Source organism: Patiria miniata, unplaced genomic scaffold (assembly GCF_015706575.1).
Source record: "Patiria miniata isolate m_02_andy unplaced genomic scaffold, ASM1570657v1 HiC_scaffold_6, whole genome shotgun sequence".
Classification (NCBI taxonomy): domain Eukaryota; kingdom Metazoa; phylum Echinodermata; class Asteroidea; order Valvatida; family Asterinidae; genus Patiria; species Patiria miniata.
This window is the reverse complement of record NW_024037073.1, coordinates 8,272,725-8,288,064: the sequence shown is the minus strand read 5'-3', so window position 1 is coordinate 8,288,064 and position 15,340 is coordinate 8,272,725. Positions and strand designations below refer to the sequence as shown.

General features: G+C 44.4%; 1 protein-coding gene across 4 annotated transcripts in view; it reads left to right on the top strand.

The window, feature by feature from the left end:
- LOC119742591 (probable ATP-dependent RNA helicase DDX4) overlaps nt 1–15,340 on the top strand; it is a 35,779-nt gene that overhangs the window by 11,864 nt on the left and 8,575 nt on the right. The window contains exons 7-13 of one of the 4 annotated variants that reach the window (XM_038218698.1): nt 7,707–7,796; nt 8,534–8,614; nt 8,754–8,825; nt 9,889–9,978; nt 12,871–12,960; nt 13,959–14,081; nt 14,773–14,951. In XM_038218698.1, coding sequence (XP_038074626.1) covers nt 7,707–7,796; nt 8,534–8,614; nt 8,754–8,825; nt 9,889–9,978; nt 12,871–12,960; nt 13,959–14,081; nt 14,773–14,951 — 725 coding nt within the window. The remainder of the gene's footprint in view (nt 1–7,706; nt 7,797–8,533; nt 8,615–8,753; nt 8,826–9,888; nt 9,979–12,870; nt 12,961–13,958; nt 14,082–14,772; nt 14,952–15,340) is intronic. The other 3 variants (XM_038218700.1, XM_038218699.1, XM_038218701.1) reach the window with 3 other exon arrangements.

Below are 15,340 nucleotides of genomic sequence, written 5' to 3'. Positions count from 1 at the left end.
TGTATTACAATTTACGTCACGTGACTAAAACGGGAGGAATTCCTCCTTTTTCCGAAAATTTCCGAAGTTTGCCGAAGTCGTTTCGTCGACAATCGGATAGCGCCCGAGTATTTCCGAGTATATAATATAGGTTTAATTAACTGCTAATTGCTTATTAATTTTATTTTAAATGAGTTGATAATTAATATTCATTGTTTTCATTTAGAAAACTTGAAATTCAACGACGATTTTGTGCATCAAATATACTCGGATTATGGGCGAACTTTTTGCCGCGTCATGTACAATTTTGAATTTGACGACCATTACCGAGATTTTCCAAAACGCGGTCTTCGTTCGGCTCCGCCTGCTAACAGTGCTATTTGGTTCCGTAATTTTGAAGATTCCAGATCAACATTACTCAATGTTTTCTTACAAAAACATCAAACTGTATTATCATAACTGTATGATATTACGAAGCAAGTGATTTATTTAAAGATTTGATCAGAACATTAAAAGCTACAAGTGATAAAGCGAAATCGGAAACGAAGCCGCGCTTTGAAAAAGGGCCATTAATGTCGTCATGTTTATTTTTAGCCACGGAGGCTGCCTGACCTACAATTTAAGACGTGAGCGTCGGGAATAATTGTCAGGTCTGGGAACCAGACTAACAAATTCTAATCAATCGATTCAGAACAGCTTAAAAAGTTCATAGAATCAGCTGAAGTGGTAATCTTATGGAAATGAAATGGAGAGTTGAACCTATGGGCCTTATGTGCGAGTTGGCCATATTGAATTGAAAGTGAGGTAAAATCTTAATTTTTAGAACTTGCGAATAGAAATCAAATCAAGTTAATTACTCATTACTTAGAGTCTGCTTCAATGAATAATCTAAAATTTGTAATTAAACATTCACTAATGTTTAAAGCCAGATTAAAAAAAATGACAGTAAAATAATGCTGCATTGTGCCTGGAAAAAAGGCTGGCGTTATCCCATTCAACAGTTAACAATTAAGGAAATAGATTCAGGGAACTTGACAAAAATGGCCAACTCTTGCATAAGGCCCATTGCCTACACATGTCATGCCAATGTGGTGTAGTGCTACATCACTCACACGATTACATGAAGCCTTGTTATAAAGCCAGTCCCATACCAGCATAAGTCATAGTGATTATCAGTCATTGAGATAAGTGAACTTATCTGAGTCATAAGTGAAAGTGATTCAGTCAACGAGATAACAACAAAGAGGACACTAGGCTGGCCTTCTGGGACCAGCAAAAGTAAACAAACTGTCAACGAAACCTGAGTATGAATTAAAAATGAAAGTATAGTGCCACTCAGTGTGAAGATACAACAGCATTTGCTGCATGGCGTGATTGTTCTCTAGTATTCATAAGCAGTCTGCAGATTTGAAAGCTAAGACGCTTCCTGAATCAACACACAACAGAAACATTAATTCATACCTTTGTATCGAGCCATATTGACAATTGTAATAGCCCCTTGTATGGATTACCAGAATTACAACTAAACAAACTCTAAGGCATACAGAACTCTGCAGCCAGGCTCATAACCAGAATGCGAAAGTACGAACCTATTACCCCAGTCTTACAACAATTACATTGGTTACCAGTGAATCCAGAATCATTTCCAAAGTTTTAGTTCGCACATATTAAAGCATCAATGGACTGGCCCCAGATTATCTCCATGAATTAATAACTGAATACTGCCCCTCATGAAATCTTCGCTCCAGCTCACACACCATCTAACTCCACGTACAGTTCATGCCAAACCTTGTGGCCAACAGACATTTCATTATGCAGCACCAGAAGAATGGAATAAATTACCTCACCAAATAAAGATCAGCTCATCCTTGGAACAATTCAAATCACAACTTCAAACACACTTGTTTAACCCTAACCGCCCTGAAACCTCCAAAATCCTTTTTGCAAATTGGAGGAATTTGCAGGATTGAGGTTACATGGACAAAGTGCGTTGCTGATTTCGGAGTACGCACTGTGTCAAGGTCTTAGGCCGGACCTTGTGTTGTTTATGCTCAGCCGTGCATAAATTTAGTCCTTGATTATACTTGACATCCTCCGCACTGCTCCAGGATGTCACTGCCTCAGCCTCAGCCTATTGACAGTCGTAGCCGGAGGATTTTGCAGGATTCAGGCAGTGGTCACCCCTCCATGGACCATATTCAAGAAATAACGGAGGAGTCTACTTCACTCTACTTACCTGTAGAGCAACACTACTTATGCATATTCCCCCTACCGGCAGGTATTTTCGCTAAGAGTTATATACAATAGCGCCCTCTGGCGCCCTACCCATAACACCCCGCAGCATGCGTGCCTCGTGAGCGTCCTCTTTTCTCTTAGCGGCAGGTTGGGTAGGACGTGCGTGAAATAGCTCGTTGTTTGCCTCGTCATTTACTACCCTTTTTTGCGTTTAAGAGAAGTATTTAATAAAAGAGTTAATAAAACAACAGTTTGTAGAGTTTCTCATCATCTTCTTGGTTGTATTTATTTCATTATTTTGCAGCGTTTGGGGAGAACCGATCTGTCACAAACCGGGGGGAATTCCTCTCCCACGGGACGGACCGAGTTCTCGGGGGACTCTGCCGTTAACGCTACGTCGTTACCGCGGCAGCAGTCTCTCGTCCGGCATCCTCAGCCACAGTCGGCTGGGGGAGTTGGCAGTTCCGCCGATCAGTTAAGGGGACCTCGGTCACCTTCTCCGGTCAACTCAGGCGGAACACCCAAACTAAAGGCACACTCCGGCAAGGTTCCTCCAAAACATATCTCCTGTGCCGGAGCAAAGCCTAAGAAGGGCCGTCAGGGCAAGCGCGGCTCGGCAACGAGCGCCGCTGTGTCACCTGGCCCTCCCCCGATCACGGGGCAGCCCGAGGGGACTAGCCGTCACACTTCGGTGGGCTCTAGTCACCCGTATCCTCCCGACACAGTGCTGAACACCACTGGTTGTCGGGATGGGCTATTACACGGGCTACCGGTCCGTCCAGTGCTCACTCAGCCCGGGGGGGCCTGAGGCGCTGTCGGCCTCCCGACACAGTGCCGAACACCACTGGTTGTCGGGATGGGCTATTGCACGGGCTACCGGTCCGTTCAGCGCTCGCTCAGCCCACGGGGCCTGAGGCGCTGTCGGCCGGGTGCATTATGAGCGATACGGAGCCGGTCGCCCGGGGGGATCCCGGGCCGACGGCCCCCGTGCTAGCTCGCTCAGAGGGGCTACTCTCATCGGATTTTTTCCGTTGTTCGGGGGTCCCGGTGTCCCAGGTGTCTTCCGATTTTTCCTCGGACACACCTCGGGGCCGTTCTTCTAAGAACAAGAATAAGAAGAAGAAGGCTGCACGTCGATCGCGCCGTTCTTCTCCGGGTTCTGACGACTCCTCTGACCGGTCCCGCCGGGGCAAACGCTCCCGGGGGAGGACGCGGTTTCTAGAGCAGATTTCCTGCAGGCTTTTCAGTCGATTTCCGATACGCTATCGGCTATGTCGGCAGGCCGCCGGGCGGGCCCTATTGGGGGCCCCCCTGCAGCGGTGGACTACGGCCCACAACCATCGGTCGTTGGGCCCGCATCGCAGTCTTCAGTCACCGGTCACGCTTGGGTGACCCGCGTACAAAGGGACTTACCGCACAGTTAGCCGTGCTCCTGGAGTCTTTATCTGCAGTGAATGCTTCATAGTCGTCATTCATTGGTCACGATTGCGTGGCCCAAGCGCAACGAGGTACATGTACAAAAATGAAAAAAAAAACAAAAACACATGTTCATACATGTACATGTATACCACACATGGTTGCGCGCTATACCGGAAGCCCGGCCTACGGCGAATGGGACTTCACATTCGCCGACCGCGGTCGCGTGGTCCGGAGACAACGGGACCTACCGCACACAGTTAGCCGTGCGCCAGGATTCCCGCTTGTGTTTAGTCTTCTCCATCTGCATAATATTATGTATATTATCTCCGAGGGTGTTGCCCAGCCACCACCGCGTGGTTCTGTACAACTAGCCCCTCCAGACGGCTTTCAGTCATCGGGGTCATTTTGGCCTTCGCATTCGGCTGATTCATCCGATAATGACGGAGAATCAGACCGGTTACAATGGCTGTCCATCGCGGAAACGAAATTCCGTTTGCTGCAGAGGGACATTATACGGGTACTTAAGTTACCCTCCGCCGATGAGCCCCCTCCGCCCGATCACAAAAATTTTCAAATCAAGCGCAGGACGGGCTCCGAATCTAACAAGGACAAGGTGTTCCCCATACCTCCGTTGGATCAAATGTGAAACACATCGACAGCGGACAAAGTGGTGTCCATTTCTCAGGCGGGAACGTCTTTATTATTTTTCTAATCCGGGCGAGTTTATTGCACCGATCCCACCGCGGCATACGCTACCTGGATGAGGACTCGGTTTTTCGGCCCACTCATTACAAGCCTTGCAATTGTTCTCGGCTTTATTATCGGTCATACATGTACAATGTACACTGTATACGTTTTATACACGTACATGTACAATGTATTGCCAGGCGGGCACGTTAATGAAACGTCCGTCTTCGTTCAGTTGCACTGAGAATTTCACGTTGTTCAAACCAAGATTCTCGCTGCAACTTCATGGTGGCTCCATCCAGCCTTTTTTCCGCCTCACTCCTGGCCTCTGCTCAGATAGTAAAGGCGATATGACTGCGCCGTGGAAACAAAGATTGGTGGCATTCACCTATTTGCTTGTATCGGCCCAGTCCTCACTGCATTCAGTGCAGGCCATGACCTGACTTGTGCAGTACCTCCTGTGGTTCGGCGTTGCCAACCTCACAAGGGTGGGCCTCTCACAGATTGCAGCCTAATTCATTAACTGTCATGGCGAACATGTTACCCTGCCAGTTAACTGCCCACCACACGCATCTAGTGGCGGATTGGTGAGGCCCTGTGTGAGCATCATTCAAGTTCCATTAACATACTTGAGATGCTGGCAGTCTCAGAGAAACTGCGATGTTACTTCTATATTCGATGTTGTGCCAGATGATCCTGGTTCGATGTGACTTTGACGCAGTTGTAGTTTACATCGACGAACAGGTGGGCAGGCAGCCTGCACACCTGTGGACATTCACTTGAGAAATACCCCATTGGGGTTTTTTCCTCAAAGCTTCTTGCTTTCGACGGTCCTCCTCCCAAGCAAGGACAACTAACCACATGTCAATCTGACTTGTTTCATGAACTAGTCACAGATTTCCAGGCTAATGCCTGAGGGTTCCTAACCCCTATACATGTACATGGCACGCGAATACGATGGTGATGAAGACGGACAGGCTACTTATATATACACCTTCCTGTCGTCTTCCTCTTATTCCTCGGGTACTTAATCAACTGGAGCAGAAGGATGACAAGGTCCTCTTCTTAACTCCATGTTGACCTCATTGATTGGTTTTCCAGGGTTATAACCATTCCCTTGGTTCACCAGTTGGAGGTACAAATGTTCTTCCGAGCAGAACAATATTCTGTTCCAGCACAGCTTGGGTTTCCTTCACCCAGCTCCGCAGGAATTTCTCCTGATGTACTGGATGCTGTAATGCTCTCCTGTTCACATCAGACCTTTCTCAAACAAGCTATGGCTTTTACAGCCTGCACTTGAGGGACTTCTAACATGACAGTAGATTACTTAATGTTAGTCAGTTGAACGTCCGTGTCAGTTAACTTAAGGGGATGTTTTAACACCCCTGAATTGCAGGACCTCTTCAACACCTTCTTATCCAAAAGTGTTATAGAGATCTTTAAAGTTCTGTGAACCAGTGAACAATCTCACATCTGTTTCATTGGTTCCTACGGTTGCCTTTTTTCTTTTCTGTTTTGTAAGCAGTTGTTACTTCTTGGTATACATGTAGTAAAGATCTGTTTTCTGTATAATGGAGACGGACCACATCTGATGGGAACCGAGTGTGCCCATCCGATTCCTTACGGGAGGATTTTTGTTTTTTAACTAAGAATGTCGGAGTCCTCTTTACCTCCGGACATCTTTGTTCTAGGCATCAAATCATTGTCCATTCCAGATGGAAAATGTTGGTGCCGCTCATGACTTTGGCGTCTGATCCCTAAGGAAGGTTTTTTGAACTAAGACGGTCGGAGTCCTCTTTGCCTCCGGATGTCTTTGTTCTGGGCATCAAATGATTCTTGTCTGTTTCAGACAGCGAATTTTGGTGCTGATCATGACTTGATGTCTGCTCCCTAAGGAGGGATTTATACTAAGGACTGTCAGAGCCCTCTGGGCCTCCGGACGTCTTTGTTCCGGGCATCAAATCATTCTTGTACAGACGGAGAATTTTTGGTGCCAATCATGACTTACATTAGCTGCACTGGGACGCTTTGAATCGGTCACTTGCAGTTACAAATGTAATTGTCACGACAACCCTGCCATACCAACAGGCTTCTCGCGACACGTATTTTTCATGACAACCCTGCCATACAAGCAGGCTTCTCGTGACATGTTTTTTGTCATGACGACCCTGCCATACAGGCAGGCCTTTCATGACATGTATTTATCATGGTGACCCCACCATACCTGCAGGCTTTCATGACAAGATTGCCTGAAGGTTGGCTACGGTCATCCATGAAACCACGGACATATCAACGGCAGAATCCGTGTGATTGGTCCGCATGCACAAAATAAAAGGCAGAGCATGGGAGAACAGTGTTGAGGGCGACTGACTGAGCCCCACTATGTTCTCAAGACATTTTCAGACCGGAGACCTCCCCAGCATTGGTGTCTCCTAACTCTGATTCTTTATTGAACTCTGTACATGTACATGTGCATATTATAGTGTCTATATGTACCATGTCATGATGTTTTGCCTTTCATGATAATTCTTATTTTGTGTGCCCCACCGAACTCTTATATGTAGGTATCAGTGGGCTGTAATTCATTACGTGTGATTCCCACGGGGATCACATCTCTGTTGGCATGTTGAGGCTACCATTATGACTAATGTCTTTATCATGCCGACCTTTTTGGGCTGCCTTGTCCACCCACATGTGGAGCGACGGGCCCATCCAGGGTTTACGCGTATTGTTACGTGCCCCTGTGAAAGCACAATAGCATCTCGCATGACCCACCTCCTTGACGGTGCTAGTCTATGCATAAGTAGTGTTGCTCTACAGGTAAGTAGAGTGAAGTAGACTCCCCCCCCCCCCCCACAGAAGTGTGGTTGGGGTCTACGAACGAATACTTACCTGTAGAGCATCCCTCCCCCCTACCCCACTCTTTTCGATGCCTTGGGTACTTTGTTGTATTCCGACTTAGCGCTCGAGAAAAGAGGACGCTCACGAGGCACGCATGCCGCGGGGTGTTATGGGTAGGGCGCCAGAGGGCGCTATTGTATATAACTCTTAGCGAAAATACCTGCCGGTAGGGGGAATATGCATAAGTAGTGTTGCTCTACAGGTACGTATTCGTTCGTAGACCCCAACCACACTTCTGTGGGGGGGGGGAATTTGCAGGACTGAGGCTACATCCTAGCAAAAAGGCCTAGGGAGTTAGGGTTAATGCTTTCAGAAGCGCATACATTTCGTGTGTATATTGCGCTATATGATAATAATAATAATTATTATTATTAGAAGCTTAACATTGATGTGCAAACCAGCCTGAAAAGTGCAGTGGTCACAACATGCTGTTGGTATTTGCAGAAAACTTTCAATTATTGTCGACTTTTTCTCCTGTAATACAGGCAACAAGTGTTTCAACTGCCAGGAGGAGGGGCACATGTCCAGGGATTGCCCCAATCCTAAATCTGGTGGAGGGAGAGGCGGAGGTGGAGGTAGGTCTTAAACTTGACAACAAACAAATACAAATCTGGATTAGTCTGTGCCCGTTAGTACCGTTTATTAGAGAGTCATTCTCGTTTGGCTTGACTCATCGCTTCATTGGACTCGTATAAATCATTGGATTATTTGGGTCAATTAATTAATTTAAAAACCTGTGAAAATGAAGTCTTCTTTTCCGAATTGGTTAGAGGCCTATGCAAAAACACAAAATGCAAAAAAGAAAAAAAAAAATACCAATATCACCAAAATATTCCACACATAAAACTCTAAAACAAAAAGAAACCTTTTCAAGTTAGTGAAATGTTTCTTAAAGGCCTTTTTTTTTGAAACAAATTTTACGCAGTCTGCAAACTGAAAAGAATGCAGCGCTAAAAAAAAAATGCACGATGATTCCATCTAAACATCTTGATGTTTTCAATGAACAAAATTTTGGGGTTCACAATTTGAACAGAAAACCTCTATACTGAACAGTACCTTCCTGAAATGACATCACAGCAACAGCGCCCTCGTTTGTCTGGAAAAGCATGGACAATTTTAAATGTGTAAAGAAGGGCACTTCTCGATACAATTAACCAAAAAGGGGCGTCAAATAGTTTTGATAGATTTAAGAGTAGAAAGTTGCACAAAATATGTTCCTATGAAAAATGCATTTCACGCCACCTTTAACTACGGCATTTACAGCTGTTGCTCTTGAATTCGTCGTTGAAGTATTTTGTCTTTAATCCGTTAGGTGGTGAGTGCTACAAGTGCCATGAAACTGGACACTTCGCCAGGGATTGCCCCAATGCAGAATCAGGCGGAGGGGGTGGAGGTAGGAAGTCACTGCTTTTGTTCCATGCGAATATGTACATTTGAGAAACGTTTGAATCCATCCAGTTTGGAATATTACATTGGCACTTACAAATGTCGGTCTTGAATTCAATGCTGTAGTCTTGTCATTCATTTCTTAGGTGGTGAGTGCTACAAGTGCCACGAAACCGGACACTTCGCGAGAGAGTGCCCCAATGCAGAGTCAGGCGGAGGTAGGCTGTTGTCTTTTCTAGACTGCCCTGCATACTAATCCAACTCTTGTGTGATACGCCGTAGAAATGTGTTGCACGGGGGTCGTCTCTTTTCAATTCAATTCAACTTCACATTTATTTCCATTCTCCATGAAAAACAAATTACAAACTTTAGAGAAAGGGTTAACCCATCCGGTTCTTTAGTAAAAACGTCATACATGTGCGCAAACTAGTGCCCATTGGGTAAACGCTCGAGGTGTGTTAGCTTCCGGTTCCATTCATGCTATACCACACCGTGTGAAGAACGCATGGTTGAACTGTGATGACGTCTCACTGATGAAGCGGATAAAGTAAATTAAAGAATCAAATAGAGCATGGGGCTGTTTTGCATCGTAAGCTCTTGATTGAAGCATGACCCTATCAGTCAACTGTTGTGAATGTTTTAAGGTGGAGTAGATTGTTTGCAGCTATCCAAAAAGTAACTGATGAAATAATTGTCGAAGCTTTCTTTGTCGAAAGATAGTAATGGCACTAAACTCTCTGTGATATTATTCTTCCTGGCATGCTGTCATTTTGAAGAAAACAATATAAAAAAGGTCGTTTGCAAAGACACGTCAAATTATACAGTTTTTTGAAATTTCCGTTAGTTGATGGTTTGTAATTTGGCGAATCGGTGAATGGGATGGCGCAAGCGTTGACACGACGCGCACTGTTGCTATTACTTGTCCGTTCAGTGCGTGACATCGCGTATCTGCAATCAGCTGAATGAGATCATGTTCCGGATGCTTATTACGGGCACAGTTAAAAAAAAGACTCCGCAACTTTTGATTTGAAATCAATATACTAGAATATTGTTTTCTCGGAATATACAGCATTCACTGAGCTTAATCTTCATCAGGTTAGTTGTTAAGCACCTGTCTTGAGAGTTTGAGCACTTTTGTTGCTTCAAATAATAAAAAAAATGCACAAATGATATAACCTACCTTTTAACAGTTGGCAAGTGAGAGTTCAGTGCAGTGGTCTCATCATGCTGTAGGCATTTTTCAGAACACTTTCATTGTTGACTTTTTCTCCTGTAATACAGGTAACAAGTGTTACAACTGCCAGGAGGAGGGGCACATGTCCAGGGATTGCCCCAATCCTAAATCTGGTGGTGGGAGAGGCGGAGGCGGAGGTGGAGGTAGGTCTTAGACTTATGACAAATAAATACAAATATGGATTAGTCCGTGACAGTTAGTACCGTTTATTAGAGAATCCTTCTCGTTTGGCTTAACTCGTCACTCGATTAGACCTAGAACGATTGTTAGATTATTTGGTTCAATCATTTAAAAAAACACTGTGGAAACGAAGGCTTCTCAGAATTGGGTAGAGGCATATTATTATTATTATTATTATTAATCATTTCTGGTAATGAAACCAAGGATTCCTCAAAAGCGCCCTAGGCACTGTAGCTCGCAAGCCTGAAGAAACCTGTGGAGAGAAGACAATGAGAAGAAGTTACAGTTTTAGAGGTGGGAGGAAAAGCCCAGAAGAATATTCTGGGGAAAACCCACGGAATCAGGCAGGGACTGAAAACCCAATCCACATATTGGCCCGGGCGGGAATCGAACCCGGGTCACAGCGGTGGAAGGCGAGGAAAGTACCGCTACGGCATTATCGCTACGCCGATATTCAAAATACATGTACACAAAAAAGAACCTTCCAAATATTCCATGCACGAAACCCGTGAACAAAAGGAACTTTGTTGAACATAGAGACAGACATACTTAGTGAAAATTATGTCAAGACCAGTGTTCTGAAAAATTTAGCGAATAAGTTTTTGTGGCACACCTCAATTCATATCCGGGGACAAGTTCCAGACAAGTTGGGGGTAGAAGCATTCACTGTGTCAGGAAGAAGCTCCGAAATTCTCCCAGATATTTTCCGGGGAAATTTCATTAGCAACTGCTTGACTCGCTGATACTGATAACTTCATTGCGGGAAGATTACAGGGAAGTTGTTCAGAATCCTGCAACTTATACGCGATACAGCGCAACTTGGCTGAAATAAGAACCCTGCTAAATGCAACCAAATGCAACAGTGGATTCTGTTGTATCACCTTGGCACTATGATCAGTTACCCTGCTAAATGCAACAAGATGCAACAGTGGATTCTATTACATTGTCCAGTGAACCCAGTGCATACCGGCCTTGACACCAAGCGGTTACCCTGCTAAATGCAACCAACTGCAACAGTGGAGTCTGTTGTATCACCTTGGCACTATGAGCAGTTACCCTGCTAAATGCAACAAGATGCAACAGTGGATTCTATTGCATTGTCCAGTGAACCCATTGCATACCGGCCTTGATACCAAGCGGTTACCCTGCTAAATGCAACCAAATGCAACAGTGGATTCTGTTGTATCGCCTTGGCACTATGAGCAGTTACCCTGCTAAATGCAACAAGATGCAACAGTGGATTCCATTGCATTGTGCAGTGAACCCAGTGCATACCTGCCTTGGCACCGAGCAGTTAGCCTGCTCAATGCAGTCAAATGCAACAGTGGATTCTGTTGTATCGCCTTGGCACTATGAGCAGTTACCCTGCTAAATGCAACAAGATGCAACAGTGGATTCCATTGCATTGTGCAGTGAACCCAGTGCATACCTGCCTTGGCACCGAGCAGTTAGCCTGCTCAATGCAACCAAATTCAACAGTGGATTCTGTTGTATCGCCTTGGCACTATGAGCAGTTACCCTGCTAAATACAACAAGATGCAACAGTGGATTCCATTGCATTGTGCAGTGAACCCAGTGCATACTGGCCTTGGCACCAAGCAGTTAGCCTGCTAAATGCAACCTAATGCAACAGTGGATTCTGTTGTATCGCCTTGGCACTATGAGCAGTTACCCTGCTAAATGCAACAAGATGCAACAGTGGATTCTGTTGCATTGTGCAGTGAACCCAGTGCATACTGGCCTTGATACCGAGCAGTTAGCCTGCTCAATGCAACCAAATGCAACAGTGGATTCTGTTGTATCGCCTTGGCACTATGAGCAGTTACCCTGCTAAATACAACAAGATGCAACAGTGGATTCCATTGCATTGTGCAGTGAACCCAGTGCATACTGGCCTTGGCACCAAGCAGTTAGCCTGCTAAATGCAACCTAATGCAACAGTGGATTCTGTTGTATCGCCTTGGCACTATGAGCAGTTACCCTGCTAAATGCAACAAGATGCAACAGTGGATTCTGTTGCATTGTGCAGTGAACCCATTGCATACTGGCCTTGGCACCAAGCAGTTACCCTGCTAAATGCAACCTAATGCAACAGTGGATTCTGTTGTATCGCCTTGGCACTATGAGCAGTTACCCTGCTAAATGCAACAAGATGCAACAGTGGATTCTATTGCATTGTCCAGTGAACCCATTGCATACCGGCCTTGGCACCGAGCAGTTAGCCTGCTAAATGCAACCAAATGCAACAGTGGATTATGTTGTATCACCTTGGCACTATGAGCAGTTACCCTGCTAAATGCAACAAGATGCAACAGTGGGTTCTATTGCATTGTGCAGTGAACCCAGTGCATACCGGCCTTGGCACCAAGCGGTTACCCTGCTAAATGCAACCAAATGCAACAGTGGATTTGTTGTATCCCCTTGGCACTATGAGCAGTTACCCTGCTAAATGCAACCAAATGCAACAGTGGATTCTGTTGTATCACCTTGGCACTATGAACAGTTACCCTGCTAAATGCAACAAACTGCAACAGCTAGTGCATACTATTGTGTTGCCTTGGCACTATGGGCAGTTTCCCTGCTAAATGCAACAAGTTGCAATAAAGCAGGGGGAACTTGAGTTGCCTGCTAAATGCAACAGTGTGCAACAACTTTTTACCTTTGTTGCTTTCTGTTGCATTTAGCAGGGTTAGCTGTGAATTATTGACTGTTTGAGCAGTGAAACTCCTGAGACAAGGCAAGTGCGATGGAGGTATCCTCCACTCTGTTTGGATTCCCAGATGAGGAGCACTAACTGCCTGTGGGTTTGTTGTTAATACTTGATTTGGTTTTCTGTTTCAACCTCTTAGGCGGTGAGTGTTTCAAGTGCCACCAGACCGGGCATTTTGCCAGGGAGTGCCCCAACGAGGAATCAGCAGACGCTGGAGCTGGGGGAGACAGTAAGCATACTTTACCAGTGTAGTACATATACCTCATACACACCAAACATATAGCCAAAGAGTTGAGATCCTGAATCCATCAAAGTCCCCGAACTGCTCAATATGGAGGTATCCTGAATCCATCAAAATCCTGCAGTACCACTGGGATTGCTGTTCTGAATCCATCAAAATCCCCCAATTTATTCAATATGGAGGTATCCTGAATCCACCGAAATACTCCAAATCAGGGGTATGGATTTTGATGGATTCAGGTACGTTAGTGTTAAAGGGAATGTACATCATTGGCTTTTGCTGTAATTTTCAGAAATGGACTAGTTGTAGGGTGAATATAATAGATCAAATACTGTTACACTGACATGTTTGAAGATTTGTGTTCGAAAATGCTGGAAACACAAAGAAAAACAAAAATGTTCAAGTAGTCTGGTTCCCTGACTCCACTAAAGATGAAATGGATCAATTGATAGATGCCGGAAAATTGTAAGGTAAGGGAACCAGTCTAGCTGGCCTGCACCCGTTCATGAACATGTAACCAATAGCAAATAAAATTTGGACTGAAAAAAAAAGGTAAATTTGGAGCAGTTGTTGAAAAATAGTTAGATTTTTTCAACGGTGGTCGGCTGACTACCGTTGGAAATTTATACAAAAATACCACTTTTCTTGAAAATGACTTCACACCAGGTGCCATAATTCTACAGGATGCTTTAGACTGTCATTTACCAACATCCTATTAAGGGATTTCGTAAACATTTGGTAGTTTTGTTTTTCGATGTTTGCAAATGTTGTATATTCCCTTTAAAGCAACAGGGGAAAGTGCTTAAGTTCTTGGAGAATGATGGGGATGATGTCCCAAGGGTAACATGCTTGATGAAGTCCATTCAGTGGTCATTCATAAACTTGCACAATACGTCACATAAACATTTCTTGGTCAGGGAAATTTCTCAGTCGTATACCATGGTATTACAATGGAGTGTGAATCGCCCGTTTTGTCGGTTTGTCAGGTCGTCCCCCTCCATCAACCTACATCCCCCCTGCACCCTCCGAGGATGAGGAACAGATCTACAACTATATGCAGCAGGGGATTAACTTTGACAAGTATGACGACATTCCCGTCGAGGTCACAGGTAAAGTACCACTCAAAATGGGACTGATATTTTTTAGGCACCTAGGATCATTTGCATCTATCCCTAAAGCAATCCAATATTATCAAAAAGCTTCCTTGATTAAAGATCGTATTGGTACCAAAAACCTAAAGAAATTATTTGGTCTGGCTTGCTGTCATTTAAAAGAAATCAAGAAATGTAGGTGATTTCCAACGATCAGTCAGTTGACAGATGTTTGGAAATAAAGAGCTATAAAGGGGTAATTGAAGGTTTAGCTTGGTGGATACCGTACATTTAAAAAAAAAGACAAACATATGCATAATTTTGTCTCTTGTAATTGGATTCTGTTGCTGATGCACATTAAAAAAAAAAGTGTGCCAACGAGCACCCCATTTTGAAACCACTTCCAATGTGCCAGTTGATTTTGGAGGATGGTAGTTATATTCCCAAACGATACCGTTTCTGGCGGAATAATTTCACAGGGTATTTGATACCAGTCCCATCTTCTTTAAATCGGTAGGTAATTGCACATGATTCAAGGTGGCTATAAGCTCTCTTAGCAAATTAAGCATACAGTTCACAAATCTTGATAATTTTTGTTTTTATTCTCCTTGGGAGATGTGGTAGTTTGTGGGCACAGTTTACATAAAAACCAAAATATTTTCTGAGCCTCTCATGATGAGTCCTTATATTTCCCCCCTTTTGTCGTCAGGCCGTGAGCCACCACGCTGTATCCACAGCTTTGAGGAGAGCACCCTTTGCCCCGAGGTGAAGTGCAACGTAGTCAAGGCCAAATATAGCAAACCCACACCGGTCCAGAAGTACGGGATACCGATCATCAGCGGTGGACGGGACCTCATGGCCTGCGCGCAGACTGGCTCAGGCAAGACGGTAAGTTGGCATCAAATAAATGATCAAATAAATGGATGCCGAGCAAAAATGGATGACTGGTCTGAGAGATCACATTTTAAAAATCGGATAATGGCTGATCTTAAAGGGAATGTACATCATTGGCTTTTGCTGTAATTTTCGGAAATGAACTATTTGAGGGGTTAGTGTAATAGATCAAATATTGTTACACTGACTTGTTTGAGGTTTTGTGTTAAAAAAATACTGGAAAAACCAAGAAAAACATTAATGTTCAAGTAGTATGGTTACCCGACTCTAATAAAGATGAAATGGATCAATTTATAGATGCCGGAAAATTGTAAGGTAAGGGAACCAGTCTAGCTGGCCTGCACCTGTTCATGAACATGTAACCAATAGCAAACAAAGTTTTG